The following is a 15238-nucleotide window of genomic DNA, read 5'->3' on the forward strand; positions in this document are numbered from 1 at the left end:
GTCTTGTTTTCTTTTAATACTAGATAATAAGTAGGGATTGGGAAGATATTTGTATTTTTTTACAGATGTTACTAAAAGCTTTGATGACCTAAACTCTAACTCTAATTTGCGTTATGGGTCCATCATAATATTATATAATTTGACTGTCTACAAGCTTTTATTTAACTTTGTGTTATATAATCTTGCCATGTAAATTGAGACAATTTCGACTGGGCTTTTCGGTAAAAATGCAATGATAATGGTACGATCAACTGTTCTGATGATGGAAGTCAAAGGTCGAATAACACTAAAGTAACTCATTGGATTTAGACTAACAAGGAAGGGAACCCAACTAGCCGGCTCCGATTTGATTAATTTTTATATATGTTATAGAGTAGTCTAAAATAACGGACACGTATTTTAATTAGCAGCTCATACTCAACTTCCTGGGAGAAATTGGCCTCCAAAGTACTGAATTGACAAAACGCTCTTAACTTCTGTAGAGAGTTTTGTTCCAGCAAATTGCTAGTTAACGAGCCGGCCAGTTGGGTGACCTACCTTGTAAGTAGTAAGATGTTGAAATTAATAGATAAGCAGCTTTGTAATAAAAGCTTGTACCATAAATTAGTATTTTGTAAGACTACTACTTACAAGTAGTTATGTTTAGGTAGGTACCTACCATGCAGATATTAAAAAAAAATCACGTAAACGTTCAAATATACATATATTTTATAAAACATTTAATATCATTAGCATTTGAAGTACATAGGATCGAGTTAGACTGTCAGACCAAGATAAATCGGCAACGATTTTGACAGCACACACAAGTCTGTGTGTGCTGTGTGTGTTTCTTGACTGTACAAGTGTTATTTACACGTCATAATTTCGTAGAAGTTTGACGTTTGAAATAACCCTTGCACAGTCTTGAGCTATCAAAATCGCTGTAGACTTATCTTGGCCTAACTCTATGATCCTTATAAAAATAAAACTACTTATTTTATATTCAACAACCCTCTCCCAAGGCAAGACACTGGAATGTAAGGAACTTCCGGAATTCAAACACATTTTTTTTTGTGATTTCCATTTGTGACCGCCGTCCGGGACAACGGGAATGATTCAAATGACCTATTCCCATCTGTGTCCGGCGGGGACAAATGGGAAACCACCGAATTTTCGCAGCCGCGATCAGTAATGTAGCAATTGTTTGAGGGCACTGAAGCACCTCCACTTGTCGGGCAGGTACAGCGCCTCGAACACGTGCGGGAAGGGCGCGTCCCAGCCCGCCACGCGGGACACCGGCGCCTCCAGGTGCAGGAAGCATTCGTTCTAGAAAAAAAAAATGGTTGTAAAGTCGGTTTACGGACGGTAATTTTGCGTGATAACGTCATAAGAAAACATTACCATTACATTACGTAACGTTACCATCGAGATCTGTCCACAACGCGACACTTTTTCGTGCATGCTACCGGTGTTCATCGATTTATATACATACATATAATCACGCCTATTTCCCGGAGGGGTAGGCAGAGACCACGGATTTCCACTTGCTACGATCCTGACATACCTCTTTCGCTTCCTTCACTTTCATAACATCCCTCATACGATTTATATGTCACGTCAAAAAGATTTTACTTCACATGTGAACTAGGTACCTATTTAGAAAAGCGAAAGTACACTAGCCAACAATACGTAGTAGGTATACGTGCAGATTTGTCTGTCGGATACATTTGTCAGTATACTGAATGCACAAACAAAACCCAGGTTGGCTGTTGTATTAATAAATGTTGCTATGTATTTTACAGTACATATGCTGCTACTTTACCGCCCTAGGTCGGAATTAAGGACAATACGTGCCTATGTCAAAAATTTAAAGGGCCATATGTACTGTAAAACGTATAATACACGTGCGAAAAGGTAATTCGCAACGAGTGGCGATAAATGGGTATTTCGAACAGATACAGAAAGACAGGTGTTTGTATGGAAACATTAAGCTTATTTCTATCACTATGGTTATAATTTACCTGTATGGTAGCAGCTAGTTCGGCGCCGAAACCTGAAGTAAGAGGCGCCTCGTGAGATATTAGGCAACGTCCAGTCTTCTTCACGGACTGCAAACGAAAACACAACAATATCAGCAACCAGTACCCCTAGTGTACATTTTAGAGATGCGCCGGATATTCAGTTACTATCCGGTATCCGGCCTCTACTTTCCGGTCGGATAGTGAAGTACTATCCGGCAGAATACCGGAGAGTGACGTACTATCCGGCCGGATACCGGATAGTAACTTTGAATCATTTTAGAGTAAACAAATTGGATTTAAGAAACAGTCACGATCATAGTTTAAAGATTCCATTCTGTTCCATTCACTTGCACTCATTTCGAACCTAGAAATGATTGCGCGCGAACGTTCACTACGAAACAGGTCATAATAACCTGCACAATGCGCACCTGAAAAACCGAAATGTAGGTATAGTTCCGCCGGCCGGATACCGAATATTCGGCCGATGGTCAGGCCGAACATCCGGTATCCGGCCAAACGACTATCCGTTGCATCTAGTAAATTTCATTCGATAGAGTGACGTGACGTACGCGGCTCTAACATTTTAGCGCACGCCCACATGCGCGTCTACACACACGCAGCCGGTGTTCTCTGGCCTTTATACTTCACAAACTATCACTCAAATCAAAGTAGTACTGTAGCACTAACGTTGCAGACGGTGTCCTGGTCCCAGGCCAGGGCAGGATGGACTGCAGGTCGATGACGTCACAGCCGACGCCGAGCTGGTCGCGAGCCAGGTCCGCCACCTCCAGCAACACGTGCAGCTGCGTGCCCCAGCCTATCAGGGTCACTTCTGTACCTAGTACTATTATTTATTCTGTGGTAGTATTATGGCACTAACGTTGCAGACGGTGTCCTGGTCCCAGGGCAGGATGGACTGCAGGTCGATGACGTCACAGCCGACGCCGAGCTGGTCGCGAGCCAGGTCCGCCACCTCCAGCAACACGTGCAGCTGCGTGCCCCAGCCTATCAGGGTCACTTCTGTACCTAGTACTATTATTTATTCTGTGGTAGTATTATGGCACTAACGTTGCAGACGGTGTCCTGGTCCCAGGCCAGGGCAGGATGGACTGCAGGTCGATGACGTCACAGCCGACGCCGAGCTGGTCGCGAGCCAGGTCCGCCACCTCCAGCAACACGTGCAGCTGCGTGCCCCAGCCTATCAGGGTCACTTCTGTACCTAGTACTATTATTTATTCTGTGGTAGTATTATGGCACTAACGTTGCAGACGGTGTCCTGGTCCCAGGGCAGGATGGACTGCAGGTCGATGACGTCACAGCCGACGCCGAGCTGGTCGCGAGCCAGGTCCGCCACCTCCAGCAACACGTGCAGCTGCGTGCCCCAGCCTATCAGGGTCACTTCTGTACCTAGTACTATTATTTATTCTGTGGTAGTATTATGGCACTAACGTTGCAGACGGTGTCCTGGTCCCAGGGCAGGATGGACTGCAGGTCGATGACGTCACAGCCGACGCCGAGCTGGTCGCGAGCCAGGTCCGCCACCTCCAGCAACACGTGCAGCTGCGTGCCCCAGCCTATCAGGGTCACTTCTGTACCTAGTACTATTATTTATTCTGTGGTAGTATTATGGCACTAACGTTGCAGACGGTGTCCTGGTCCCAGGCCAGGGCAGGATGGACTGCAGGTCGATGACGTCACAGCCGACGCCGAGCTGGTCGCGAGCCAGGTCCGCCACCTCCAGCAACACGTGCAGCTGCGTGCCCCAGCCTATCAGGGTCACATCTGTACCTAGTACTATTATTTATTCTGTGGTAGTATTATGGCACTAACGTTGCAGACGGTGTCCTGGTCCCAGGGCAGGATGGACTGCAGGTCGATGACGTCACAGCCGACGCCGAGCTGGTCGCGAGCCAGGTCCGCCACCTCCAGCAACACGTGCAGCTGCGTGCCCCAGCCTATCAGGGTCACTTCTGTACCTAGTACTATTATTTATTCTGTGGTAGTATTATGGCACTAACGTTGCAGACGGTGTCCTGGTCCCAGGGCAGGATGGACTGCAGGTCGATGACGTCACAGCCGACGCCGAGCTGGTCGCGAGCCAGGTCCGCCACCTCCAGCAACACGTGCAGCTGCGTGCCCCAGCCTATCAGGGTCACTTCTGTACCTAGTACTATTATTTATTCTGTGGTAGTATTATGGCACTAACGTTGCAGACGGTGTCCTGGTCCCAGGGCAGGATGGACTGCAGGTCGATGACGTCACAGCCGACGCCGAGCTGGTCGCGAGCCAGGTCCGCCACCTCCAGCAACACGTGCAGCTGCGTGCCCCAGCCTATCAGGGTCACTTCTGTACCTAGTACTATTATTTATTCTGTGGTAGTATTATGGCACTAACGTTGCAGACGGTGTCCTGGTCCCAGGGCAGGATGGACTGCAGGTCGATGACGTCACAGCCGACGCCGAGCTGGTCGCGAGCCAGGTCCGCCACCTCCAGCAACACGTGCAGCTGCGTGCCCCAGCCTATGTGGGTCACTTCTGTACCTAGTACTATTATTTATTCTGTGGTAGTATTATGGCACTAACGTTGCAGACGGTGTCCTGGTCCCAGGCCAGGGCAGGATGGACTGCAGGTCGATGACGTCACAGCCGACGCCGAGCTGGTCGCGAGCCAGGTCCGCCACCTCCAGCAACACGTGCAGCTGCGTGCCCCAGCCTATCAGGGTCACTTCTGTACCTAGTACTATTATTTATTCTGTGGTAGTATTATGGCACTAACGTTGCAGACGGTGTCCTGGTCCCAGGGCAGGATGGACTGCAGGTCGATGACGTCACAGCCGACGCCGAGCTGGTCGCGAGCCAGGTCCGCCACCTCCAGCAACACGTGCAGCTGCGTGCCCCAGCCTATCAGGGTCACTTCTGTACCTAGTACTATTATTTATTCTGTGGTAGTATTATGGCACTAACGTTGCAGACGGTGTCCTGGTCCCAGGGCAGGATGGACTGCAGGTCGATGACGTCACAGCCGACGCCGAGCTGGTCGCGAGCCAGGTCCGCCACCTCCAGCAACACGTGCAGCTGCGTGCCCCAGCCTATCAGGGTCACTTCTGTACCTAGTACTATTATTTATTCTGTGGTAGTATTATGGCACTAACGTTGCAGACGGTGTCCTGGTCCCAGGGCAGGATGGACTGCAGGTCGATGACGTCACAGCCGACGCCGAGCTGGTCGCGAGCCAGGTCCGCCACCTCCAGCAACACGTGCAGCTGCGTGCCCCAGCCTATCAGGGTCACTTCTGTACCTAGTACTATTATTTATTCTGTGGTAGTATTATGGCACTAACGTTGCAGACGGTGTCCTGGTCCCAGGGCAGGATGGACTGCAGGTCGATGACGTCACAGCCGACGCCGAGCTGGTCGCGAGCCAGCTCCGCCACCTCCAGCAACACGTGCAGCTGCGTGCCCCAGCCTATCAGGGTCACTTCTGACCCTGAAATATACGAGCATACATTTAAACTATTGTGTAATGTAATATATGAGAAGGTAGGTATACTAATAAGTAATACTAGGTGTACCTATCTATGCTATTAGGACTGTATCGTTTATTATAAATACAGATAAAACCTGGTCTAACTGTTGACGTGTGTATTATTTTGTATTACTATGTTCTTAAGGTATAATCTGGGGGTATTTTTAAGCCATATCTGATATAAGAAGGTTTTACATTTATTTTATTTTAGGGACTTTATGATGATTTTAATACCGTCTAGCAAATGTTAATATTCTTAATATTCTTAATTTGAGACTATTTCACCGATTCCTTGGTACGATTTAAAGAAACAAAAGGTTAATATGTCACACATCAATGCCCTCGTAGACGTGTTATCTACGACCGGCCAGAACAACTCAATGCACACTGTCCTGCTTAGCAACTAAAAATTACCCACAAATTTAGACGATATTATATTATTGTTAATGTTTAGATTAAGTTACTAATAACCTTATCGTTAAATACTGCACGCTAAAACTAACTAAATATGTATATTTCTCATGTAAGCGAATTTAATGTAATTCTTTTGAGAATAAAGATTTCTTTAAACTGAATATGCTGCCAAAATATGCCATCTAAGTGTCCTTTTCATGATTGCTCAATTGAACATCCACAGAATAAATGTGGTGAATTTTTATCTTTACATGAAAACTACTTTTTATGCAACATTTTGGATTCCCGTCAATTTCTGACGCCAGCGAAATGAGGGAAACAGCTAAAAGAATCTACCGAAATCCAAAGCCTAACGTACATTCATGGCGTTGAACCATGGCTAGAACAGGTCGATAGAAACGCTCCATGATGGTTATATTGTATACCAAAGTCGGGGTTGTCGTAAGTAACATGCCATATTCTCTAAAAGGCCACCAAGCACAGATCCAAAACTTTTTTTTTCCAACTAAAAGAAATGATTAGACTATGCCCAGATGTTTCGCTTTACGAATCATATGTAATTGCTGTCTGCATAGTACGATTTTTTTTGTGTAATATCTCGTCTTGTTCGCAAACCGTAAATTTTCTTGTAGTATTTGTCCAAAATCGTTGTAGTTACTCGGGAGGATTGGGTAAATATTGTCCAAACCATATGCTTTAGGTACGTGATCTCCCAGGACGAAATGTTACTTATTATTAAAGCACTAATTAAACTATATGTGTAATTTTTTAATAAAAATATAATACCAGAAAAAACGGCTAAGTAAAGTTGTATTCATAATAAACGATACAGTCCTTATGAAACCTATAATATGTAAGTATCTACCTATAATACGTAAGGCTCATCGGTTGAAGCGTAATGAGGTAAAGACGGTTACTTTCGCTTTTATTTATAAATTTTATAATATTAGTAAGGATAGGGAGCAGGGATCTTACAGATGCAGATTTTTTGACATCCGCGGATGCGGATATTTAAAGGCTCACATCCGCGGATGCGGATGTCAAGATTAGGTACTTAAAAAACGTCAAATATTACATTTTAGTAATTATTATTTAAAAAAAAAAAACAAAACGTGTTGTATTTGAGCAAGAATATCGGTGCGTTATATTTAAAAACAGTAACTTGGCCGACTTTTCTGGATCAAGACGATTTCGTTATAGGACGAAATTACCTAGCACTTACACCGCCGCTACGTTCCTGTACCGACTTGTTCAACAACCGCATCCGCGTTAAGCTCCGCATCGATTTTTTTTGGATGCAGATGCGCATTTTGAACATAATGCGGAAATATTCGCAACATCCCTGATAGGGATAATCGCTTTATTTGTCCATGTGTCTATTTGCCTACCTTCCCTAAGCAGTTGAGCCTGTCCTAGCGGTAAAGTATAGTCCTCCACCGGCACATCTTCGGTAGCGGAGCGGTACAGGATCTTGGGCTCCAGGAACACGCAGGGGTCTCGGGAACGCAGACAGGATAGCAGGAGGCCTTTGGCGGCGATGGGGCCGCGGGGGACTACCACCTGGAAATACGTTTAACTTCGTTAAAATACACGACTCATATTAAATGGCAGAAAATACTGTTGTACTAGGTCGTAACATACTAAAAATAAAAACAACGGGTTGCACTCCGGGAGTGCCGGCAGAAGTGAAAACTCAATGACATTGTAACAGTTTTTCGATCACGTCATGTGTCCGTCTTACAAAGCGTCTTACATCTTACGTCTTACGCTGTCGCGAGTTTAACACATCCCGATCACAAAAAGTGCACAGCGCCGCTAAAGAAGTTTTCACTTCAAAAACTCTTAACTGCACAATTATGGTACAGTCAACTGTAAAAATATGCGTGCACAAATCATTTCAACATAGCTCTTATGTCAGCGAATTAAAAACTATGGGACATATTTTTGAATAAGTTGGCTACACCCATACCCACCCATTTTTACAGTTGACATGGTACCATTGAGCAGATCTGATGATCGACATGTAATTTTTGACATTATTATTACTGACCCTAAGTCCAGCAGCGTGCGCGAAGAACGCCTCCGGGCTCTGCGAGTGGTACAGCCCGCCGTGCCCCACCGCGGCGCAAGGCGCACGCACCGTCAGCCCGCCGCACTCAAACTGCCCGCCAGAGCGGTAGCGATACTTTGCTGCTTCGTTCACCAACTGAAACACGAACAAACTGGTTAAAAGTACGCCGACGAATCCCGTTATAAAAAGAGGTGAAACCAAAACTAGTAGGATGGCAAACAAGACCGGTCTGATGGTGAGCCTGTAACTGAAAGATGTCTCGTGCGCGTTGCCGACACTTTACGAACCCAAAACTGGGATTTAAAGAACCCCATATTGTAGTCCCTCGAAAAAACTTTGGTATCAATCCATTTTTCATCTAAACCGTACGCGGAAAGAACTTGAATTCACCGTAATTTTTGGTGATGTATATAAGAATATCTGTATCTGTACAAATTTACCAGCACTACCGAAACTAGGACATATAATTTCTAGGAACAGTGATAAAAAAGATGCTGTAAGCCTAAAAAGTTAAGAGCACAAGGATTAATTTTAGCAAATTAACCTATTGAATAAAAACAAATATTTAAGAATAATTTTAATAAGATTCTAAAATCAATTTAATTCTTAATTTTATTAAAATTTACCTAGATATTACCAGAATAAGTATGATATTGGATTGTATACCTGATCAAACGCAGGAAAGATGTAGTCAGCAAACTGTATCTCTGCTATGGCGGTAGCCCCGGCTGTGGCGAGCCCAATAGCAAACCCGGCAATACCCTGCTCACATAGTGGTGTGTTGAACACCCTATCCTTGCCATATTTCTCCTTGAAATATACAAAAAATTAATTTTTAGGCTGTTTTTATATCTCAGAGACTATAACATAATTCAAGTTTGCCCAATTAACTACATATTCTGCCTTTTTAGAGACTAGTGAAATTAATTGAGGCAGTAAAATAATTGTTTTGTTCTACATATAAAGATGTATCTCTTTTTGTTAAGCAATTAGAGAATGGTAGCTTTGTTTGAGGTTTCTTTTGTGTAATTTAATGACTTACATTTTCCATGTACACTTCAAAAAGTAATACTATGGTTAAGATTAAATGATGTTCCTATAAATTACCTGTAAGCCCAGTGCACAGCGGAAGACCCCACCAAAGCCCACATCCTCACCGAACAGCACTGCCGAGGAGTCCTGCTTCAGTGTTATATCCATAGCGTTGTTGATGGCTTGCATCATATTCATTTTTGCCGTCTCACCTACAGCGAAACAACAAATATTTATTTTTCAAGGCAAAATGTTGATTATAGTATAACATTTAGCTAAAGTTAGTTAGTATTTCTTTAAAAGTTAAAAACTCGATTTCGTATGCAGGTACCATTAAAGTAAGCAGGCACTGAAATTATTGGTAGTACCATCAATTTAGTTGATCTGTGAAAGCTCACCTTTGAAGCATGATCTTGTATCTAACTTGTATATTTAGAAAAAAAATTAAGTACTAATATTCCTACATGCACAAGTTAAATTTTAAAGTAAACAAGTGAATAACCTAAAAATGTATTCTTCATTAGAGCAAATAACTTACCTTCGACCGGTTTTTCATTGTCAGGATAGTAAACGAAATGTGAGGATAGCCTTTTTGATCCATTGGACACAGTTTTGGCAAATTTTGTTAGTAAAACGAAGTTTTTCGTGACTAAACTCGCCATGGCTGTAAAAAGTCGACGTCTTAACTACGACTGACGCGGAATTATTCAAGCAACCCATCTTATCAGCAATTCTAATTAAGCTTTGATTGTTAAACGCTACTGATAAACATAAAGATGTGACGAACGATATTGTTTATTTCTTCTTATCAATACGCTCCGTGGGGCATTTGAGCCTTATCTTTCACTTGAGTTATGCAATTATTTATGTTACCGTGATTTTATTGGCGATAGTGATTTTCTTAACTTTCGATAAATCATGAAAAAGAAATAAGTTTAAAACGTTTAAAATTAGGATATCGAAATTAAACGTGTCGTGTCATGAATGTCATTACTGTACTGTCATTAGTTTTGACGTTTATAGTGGTAACACACTATCGCACCGCACCAAGGTCATTGTGCGACGCACCCATAAGTAAGAGCTAGAAAGCGATATCTCTTTCTCGCTCTTATTTATGGGTGCGTCGCACAATGACCTTGGTGCGGTGCGATAGTCTGTTATCACTATTAGTTGAGCATCCTCTTTAGTTTATAGCAAGCCATTTCCATTTCCGTCAGTAGAAAAAAGCGGCAAATTAAAAAAAAATGTCGTTGCGAAGAGTTCTGTTGACCTCCCATAGAAAATTTGAATTATGCGCCTTTTACTGCTTACAAAGAGTGGGTTTGACTGAGTATAGTTTCATGTCTGTCTGGATCTTCGAGCAACACCGGCTTCCGACACATCGGAAGGGAGGGGCCCAAGCTCGGAGTAATTAACAATGGAGCCGCCATTAACAGGCGTTCCCCTCTGTCGAAAATAGGCGGCCAATGGTCAACAACTTGTCAACCATATGTATGGACTGACGTTTATCTGACATGACGTACCTATACATTTGATGTGCCTCTCCCCCGCAAAAAACGGCAGACTATTTTGCACCGAAAATTTTAGACATGGCGTCTCCGTTGGTTATATCCTCTAAGGGCCCAAGCGATATCTCACCGTACAAATCTTTCTGCCATTTTTCGCGGGGGGAAAGGTGCACACAGTCGCACTTCTCACACACTTACATACAAAATCCCATCAAAATCCAATTTGTAATGACGACACAAATACATAGAAAATGACACACGTCAAAGACAAATCTTGCAAACCTCGATCTCTTTTTGTGTACGGACGAGTCAGGACGAGTGACAAGTGTCACAACACGCACACTAACACCTTTTCGTTGAAGTATGTTATTGTATTCTGAGAGATGAGAAGTCGGATTTGTCGCTCGACCGATCAGCAATTTGTACTGAGCGAGCAAAATCGATAAATCCAACAATTACATGAGACTAAAATATAATAATTGTGTTTGAATGTAATTAAACGTATGATATGTAAAAAAAAAATATTACATGTGAAATGTAACACTTTCTTTTTGTAAATTTGATGTCCCCGACCTCTTTTTATAACAAAAAACCGAGCAAACGGGCATTTTTGTGCAGCAGTGTTCACGCGCGCGTCTGGACTCGGTCTAGTGAAAAATCCAAGTGCAACTAGTTTTATTACCCGCGCTAGATTAGATTGACGCGCTAATCTTGTACCTCGGCAGAGGGGAAATTGTGCGAATGCCGCCTCCCTTCCGTGTTGCTCGAAGGTCTGGATCGTGGTGTTATAGTCTGGCCCACCAACTTGTCAAGGCGTGAAGTTTAAAAATTGTATGGGAGATTAATAAAATTGATATGTACCGGACTATAGCAAAAATAATGACAAAATTCGGTCAAACCTTGTTAATCTATACTGTGCCTATACGCCGTGGTCCGTTTTCTCCTTAGTTGAAAGAAGAAGAAACAATAGTACATTTCGATGCTAGTGCGGAAGGTATGTCATTACTTGAGAATGACATTTCCGCACGTGTATCGAACGACGTTTTTTAATACAGTTGCGAAAAAATAAGTAAAACATTGTTAATCGTACACTAAACAAAAGTGGTAACAGTGACAGCTCGCGTAGACGTCGTCTTTAAGTATATTATATCTATGGGCGTTTGGCAGCTATTCCGTTCCATTCAGACACCTTATTAAGAACGGAATTTTCAATATTAAATATTAAAAAATAAACGTGTTATAATGATGAAGAGGTAAGTATTAAAATATGAAATATGTATATTTTTCATATTCTTACATTAACAGTAGGTTTTTATGCTGATTACGACGTTTAAAGGAAACTAATATTAACACTCATCAATAAGTAGTCGTGAATTGGAACAAGTATAAATTTTAAAAAATTGGAAAAGTAAAAAGCACTAGTTCGACATAACCAACTTTCCGCACGCTAAACAGCTACGTAAAGTAGCACTTTGTGAGCAACTGTATTAAAAAGATATATGCGAGCCAGAGTTTTCATAGGCTAAATCAATGTCCCTGCTCGACAAAACAAAACGATGCATCCTCGGAAGTTCTTGCTATAATAGGTAAATAGTGTTGCAAATTATATGTATGTGTACATTGTGTACGGTAGTGGAATTTAATATAGGTCTGCTCGGATTGGGCTACTCCAAAGAGCAACTTGACATTCGGGTGCAGGATTCGGCGATTCAGTCTATTATACCTAACTTATCCTAGATCAGTAAGTTCCGACGTAGGACTTCCTATACTAACTATAGATAACATAATAGTTATTTATATTTACGATACAAGTGCGGAAAAGAGGAAATTCGAAACGAGTGGCGATAATTTAAAACACGACCGAAGGGGGTGTTTTAAACCGACACGAGTTGCAAATTACCTTTTCGCACGTGTATCGTACAACGTTTTACAGTACATATGGCCCTTTAAACTTTTGGCATACGCACGAAAAGTGCTATTTTACGCACTAGTGCGGGACAATAGGACCATATGTACAGTAAATAATGTTACCTACTTATTTAGGTACCTATCTATAATTATTAATTACTAGTACTGCTAGTACCTAACGCAAACAAATATTAAAATCTCAATCATTATAAACGCCCGCATAACATTTGAACATAATATCCAGACATTATAACCAAGATGGAAAGTGAGATTGTAATTTCAGAAAGGCGTAAATAATCAAAATTATTAGCGAAATATCCGTTGCCGTTAAATGCGCGAATGCATGCGTAATGCGTTGCGAAACCAAGATCCAATCTATGCTGCTGCTCGGATATAATGTCGTTCTGTAATACTGCTGCAGTAATGTTGGACTGCTGGACTGCTGGTGCAGTCTAAATCTGAACGTTACCTTTTAGGTTATGACAAAACATTGCCAATTTAAGTATGTTACATCGGTCGTTTCTCAGAGTTAACTCATCAATAAAATACGTTATGGCATTTTTGCTACATTGTTTATTGCTGGTGATCGTGATGGAATTTAATGGATCCCAAGTAGCGGGTCAATTCGTACACTGATATCAGAATGACATGTAAAGGCCCCAGCACACAATGGGCCAGCGCCGGCCACTCCAAGGGACGCAGCCATGCGGTAGAATGAGACAGCAATATCACTTGCTACCTCTAACGCATAAATGCGTCCCTTGGAGTGGCCGGCGCTGGCCCATTGTGTACAGGGGCCTTAAATGATGTCATTCGAATATCGTGCATTTCTGTCTTACTTGCCCGTACATCTAGTGGCGCGATCTCACGCACGATAACTAAACTTTAATATAATAGAATAGAATAGAAACACTTTATTGACAAGCTGTGTACAGAAGATGACACTTATACAAGAACATTGCCCCAACAGTTACCCGACATGGGCGTGCAATGTTTACTTACGTCTACTTAATACCTATATTTACATGCAAATTATGTCTTAAACTAATTAGTTAGGTACTACCTAGAACTAATAGTTAGAGTTCGTGACTTAAAAGCTAGGTGTATATTACATATCTCTATCATATTCAAAATATTCTTTAATGTTGTAAAATGCTCTCTATATTAGCCAATGTTTTAATTTATATCTAAACTGATTGCCCTCTAGACATTTAAGTTCATCGGGGAGATTATTAAATATATCTATTGCATTAATATATGTACCGTTTTTAAAAATGGAGGTTTTGACTCTAGGACGAACTAAATCATGCTTATATTGGTTACGCAATAAGTTACTTTTAATTTCCGATTTCTTAACAAAATATTCAACGTTATTCTTTACAAAACTACACAAATTCAGATATCATTCTGATGTCAGTGTACATACGAATTGGCCTGTAGCTCTTTATCGAACACAAGTTAAAGACGGCTCCTTTTGCGTTTTGCGCAACTTTCATAATTACAAATTATAAGAAACGATAAAATTATATTATTATGGGAAAATAATTTGCAAGAAAATGCAGGTTGGTTGGTAGTAATAAAAATTCATTTTAAACTTATTTTATGTTAATAGCGTACCAAAAAGTTAAGACAAGTAAGCCTCCTTCCTTGTAAGTAAGAGTCCTTCGCCGAACCAGCCGAGCGCAGAGGGCCTACCGCGAATCACGTTCGACGTGTTGTCTCCCTGTCACACTTACGTACGAATATACAAGTGCGACAGAGAGGCAACACGTCGAACGTGGTTCGCGGTAGGCCCTCAGCTCACTGAGCGGACGGCCGTGGGTGCGCGTGAACGCGGAATTCGCGGATATCATTGTTATGATTGTTATATAAGCAAATCTTGTCAGTAGAAAAAGGCGGCAAATTCAAAAAATGTAGGCGCGAAGGGTTATCGTCCCATAGAAAATTTGAATTTCGCGCCTTCTTCTACTGAAAAGATTTGCTTGACCAAGTATATTATTTATATCCCTACTCCATACTAGATGTCGCTAGCGGTTCGCGGCGTAAGTAAATCTAAAAAACGCCTCTTCAATGAACGCAACATCCTACCTACCGTGTATGTTAGCTTTTTTTTCTCTGAAAACTAAAAGCCGTAACAGACTACCGCACCGCGACCTTGGTGCGTCGCACCCATAAGGGCGGTAGAGTCAGTCAATGAAAAGTCTGCAGCGGAATTGATAGCCCACGCAGTGCACCTAGCATTGACCATCTATATTTTAAACGTCAAACTTCTATGAAATTATGACGCATAAATGACACTTGCACTGCGTGGGCTATCAAATCCGCTGCAGACTTTTCTTGGTCCGACTCTAATCAGTTACGGCTTTAAGATATGATTTATTTAGATTTTAGACAAAAGCCTACCTATGTATAATGCTCCATCAGTAGATTTTAAAGACCGAGGTGGTCCGTGAGTTGGATAATTTAATAACCAATGTTGTGACCTACTGTGGTTAGTTATTAAACACATTCAATCAATGCGTGTTCAGTAACGGAATGTTGTAAGGTGTACAGTCGTGTCTGAAGATATCGATATATAGGGATAAAGTGTCAAAAATATGTACATATTAATATCTATGTATATTTTCAGACGTGACCGTAGGTACCTAGTTAAATTGCAGCACCTAAACGTATTTCTCATTGGCACTAATGTTGACTAGTAGAAAAAGCTCTAAGCTTAAAAGCCGCCCCTTATACTTTTCGTAATGTGCAATCTTCTTCTTCCTGCCCTTAATCACAACT

The 15238-nt window shown here is 42.0% G+C and overlaps 1 protein-coding gene across 2 annotated transcripts; it reads right to left on the reverse strand.

Annotated features, from left to right (window-relative positions):
* Positions 1 to 901: 901 nt before the first annotated feature.
* On the reverse strand, positions 902 to 10008 carry LOC134792262 (2-oxoisovalerate dehydrogenase subunit beta, mitochondrial). 2 transcript variants are annotated; one of them, XM_063763527.1, is made up of 8 exons: positions 9580 to 9880; positions 9117 to 9253; positions 8676 to 8819; positions 7989 to 8144; positions 7327 to 7498; positions 5340 to 5485; positions 2001 to 2087; positions 902 to 1305 (listed from the first exon to the last, which is right to left on the reverse strand). In XM_063763527.1, the coding sequence occupies exons 1-8, from the start codon at positions 9701 to 9703 to the stop codon at positions 1165 to 1167; spliced, it is 1107 nt and encodes a 368-aa protein (XP_063619597.1). In that variant the 5' UTR covers positions 9704 to 9880; the 3' UTR covers positions 902 to 1164. The 2 variants fall into 2 exon arrangements, with proteins under 2 accessions (XP_063619597.1, XP_063619596.1); XM_063763526.1 differs by lacking the exons at positions 902 to 1305; positions 2001 to 2087 and adding an exon at positions 9915 to 10008 and having other exon boundaries at positions 5292 to 5485; positions 9580 to 9705.
* Positions 10009 to 15238: the final 5230 nt, after the last annotated feature.

This window comes from Cydia splendana, chromosome 7 (genome assembly GCF_910591565.1).
Source record: "Cydia splendana chromosome 7, ilCydSple1.2, whole genome shotgun sequence".
Lineage (NCBI taxonomy): Eukaryota > Metazoa > Arthropoda > Insecta > Lepidoptera > Tortricidae > Cydia > Cydia splendana.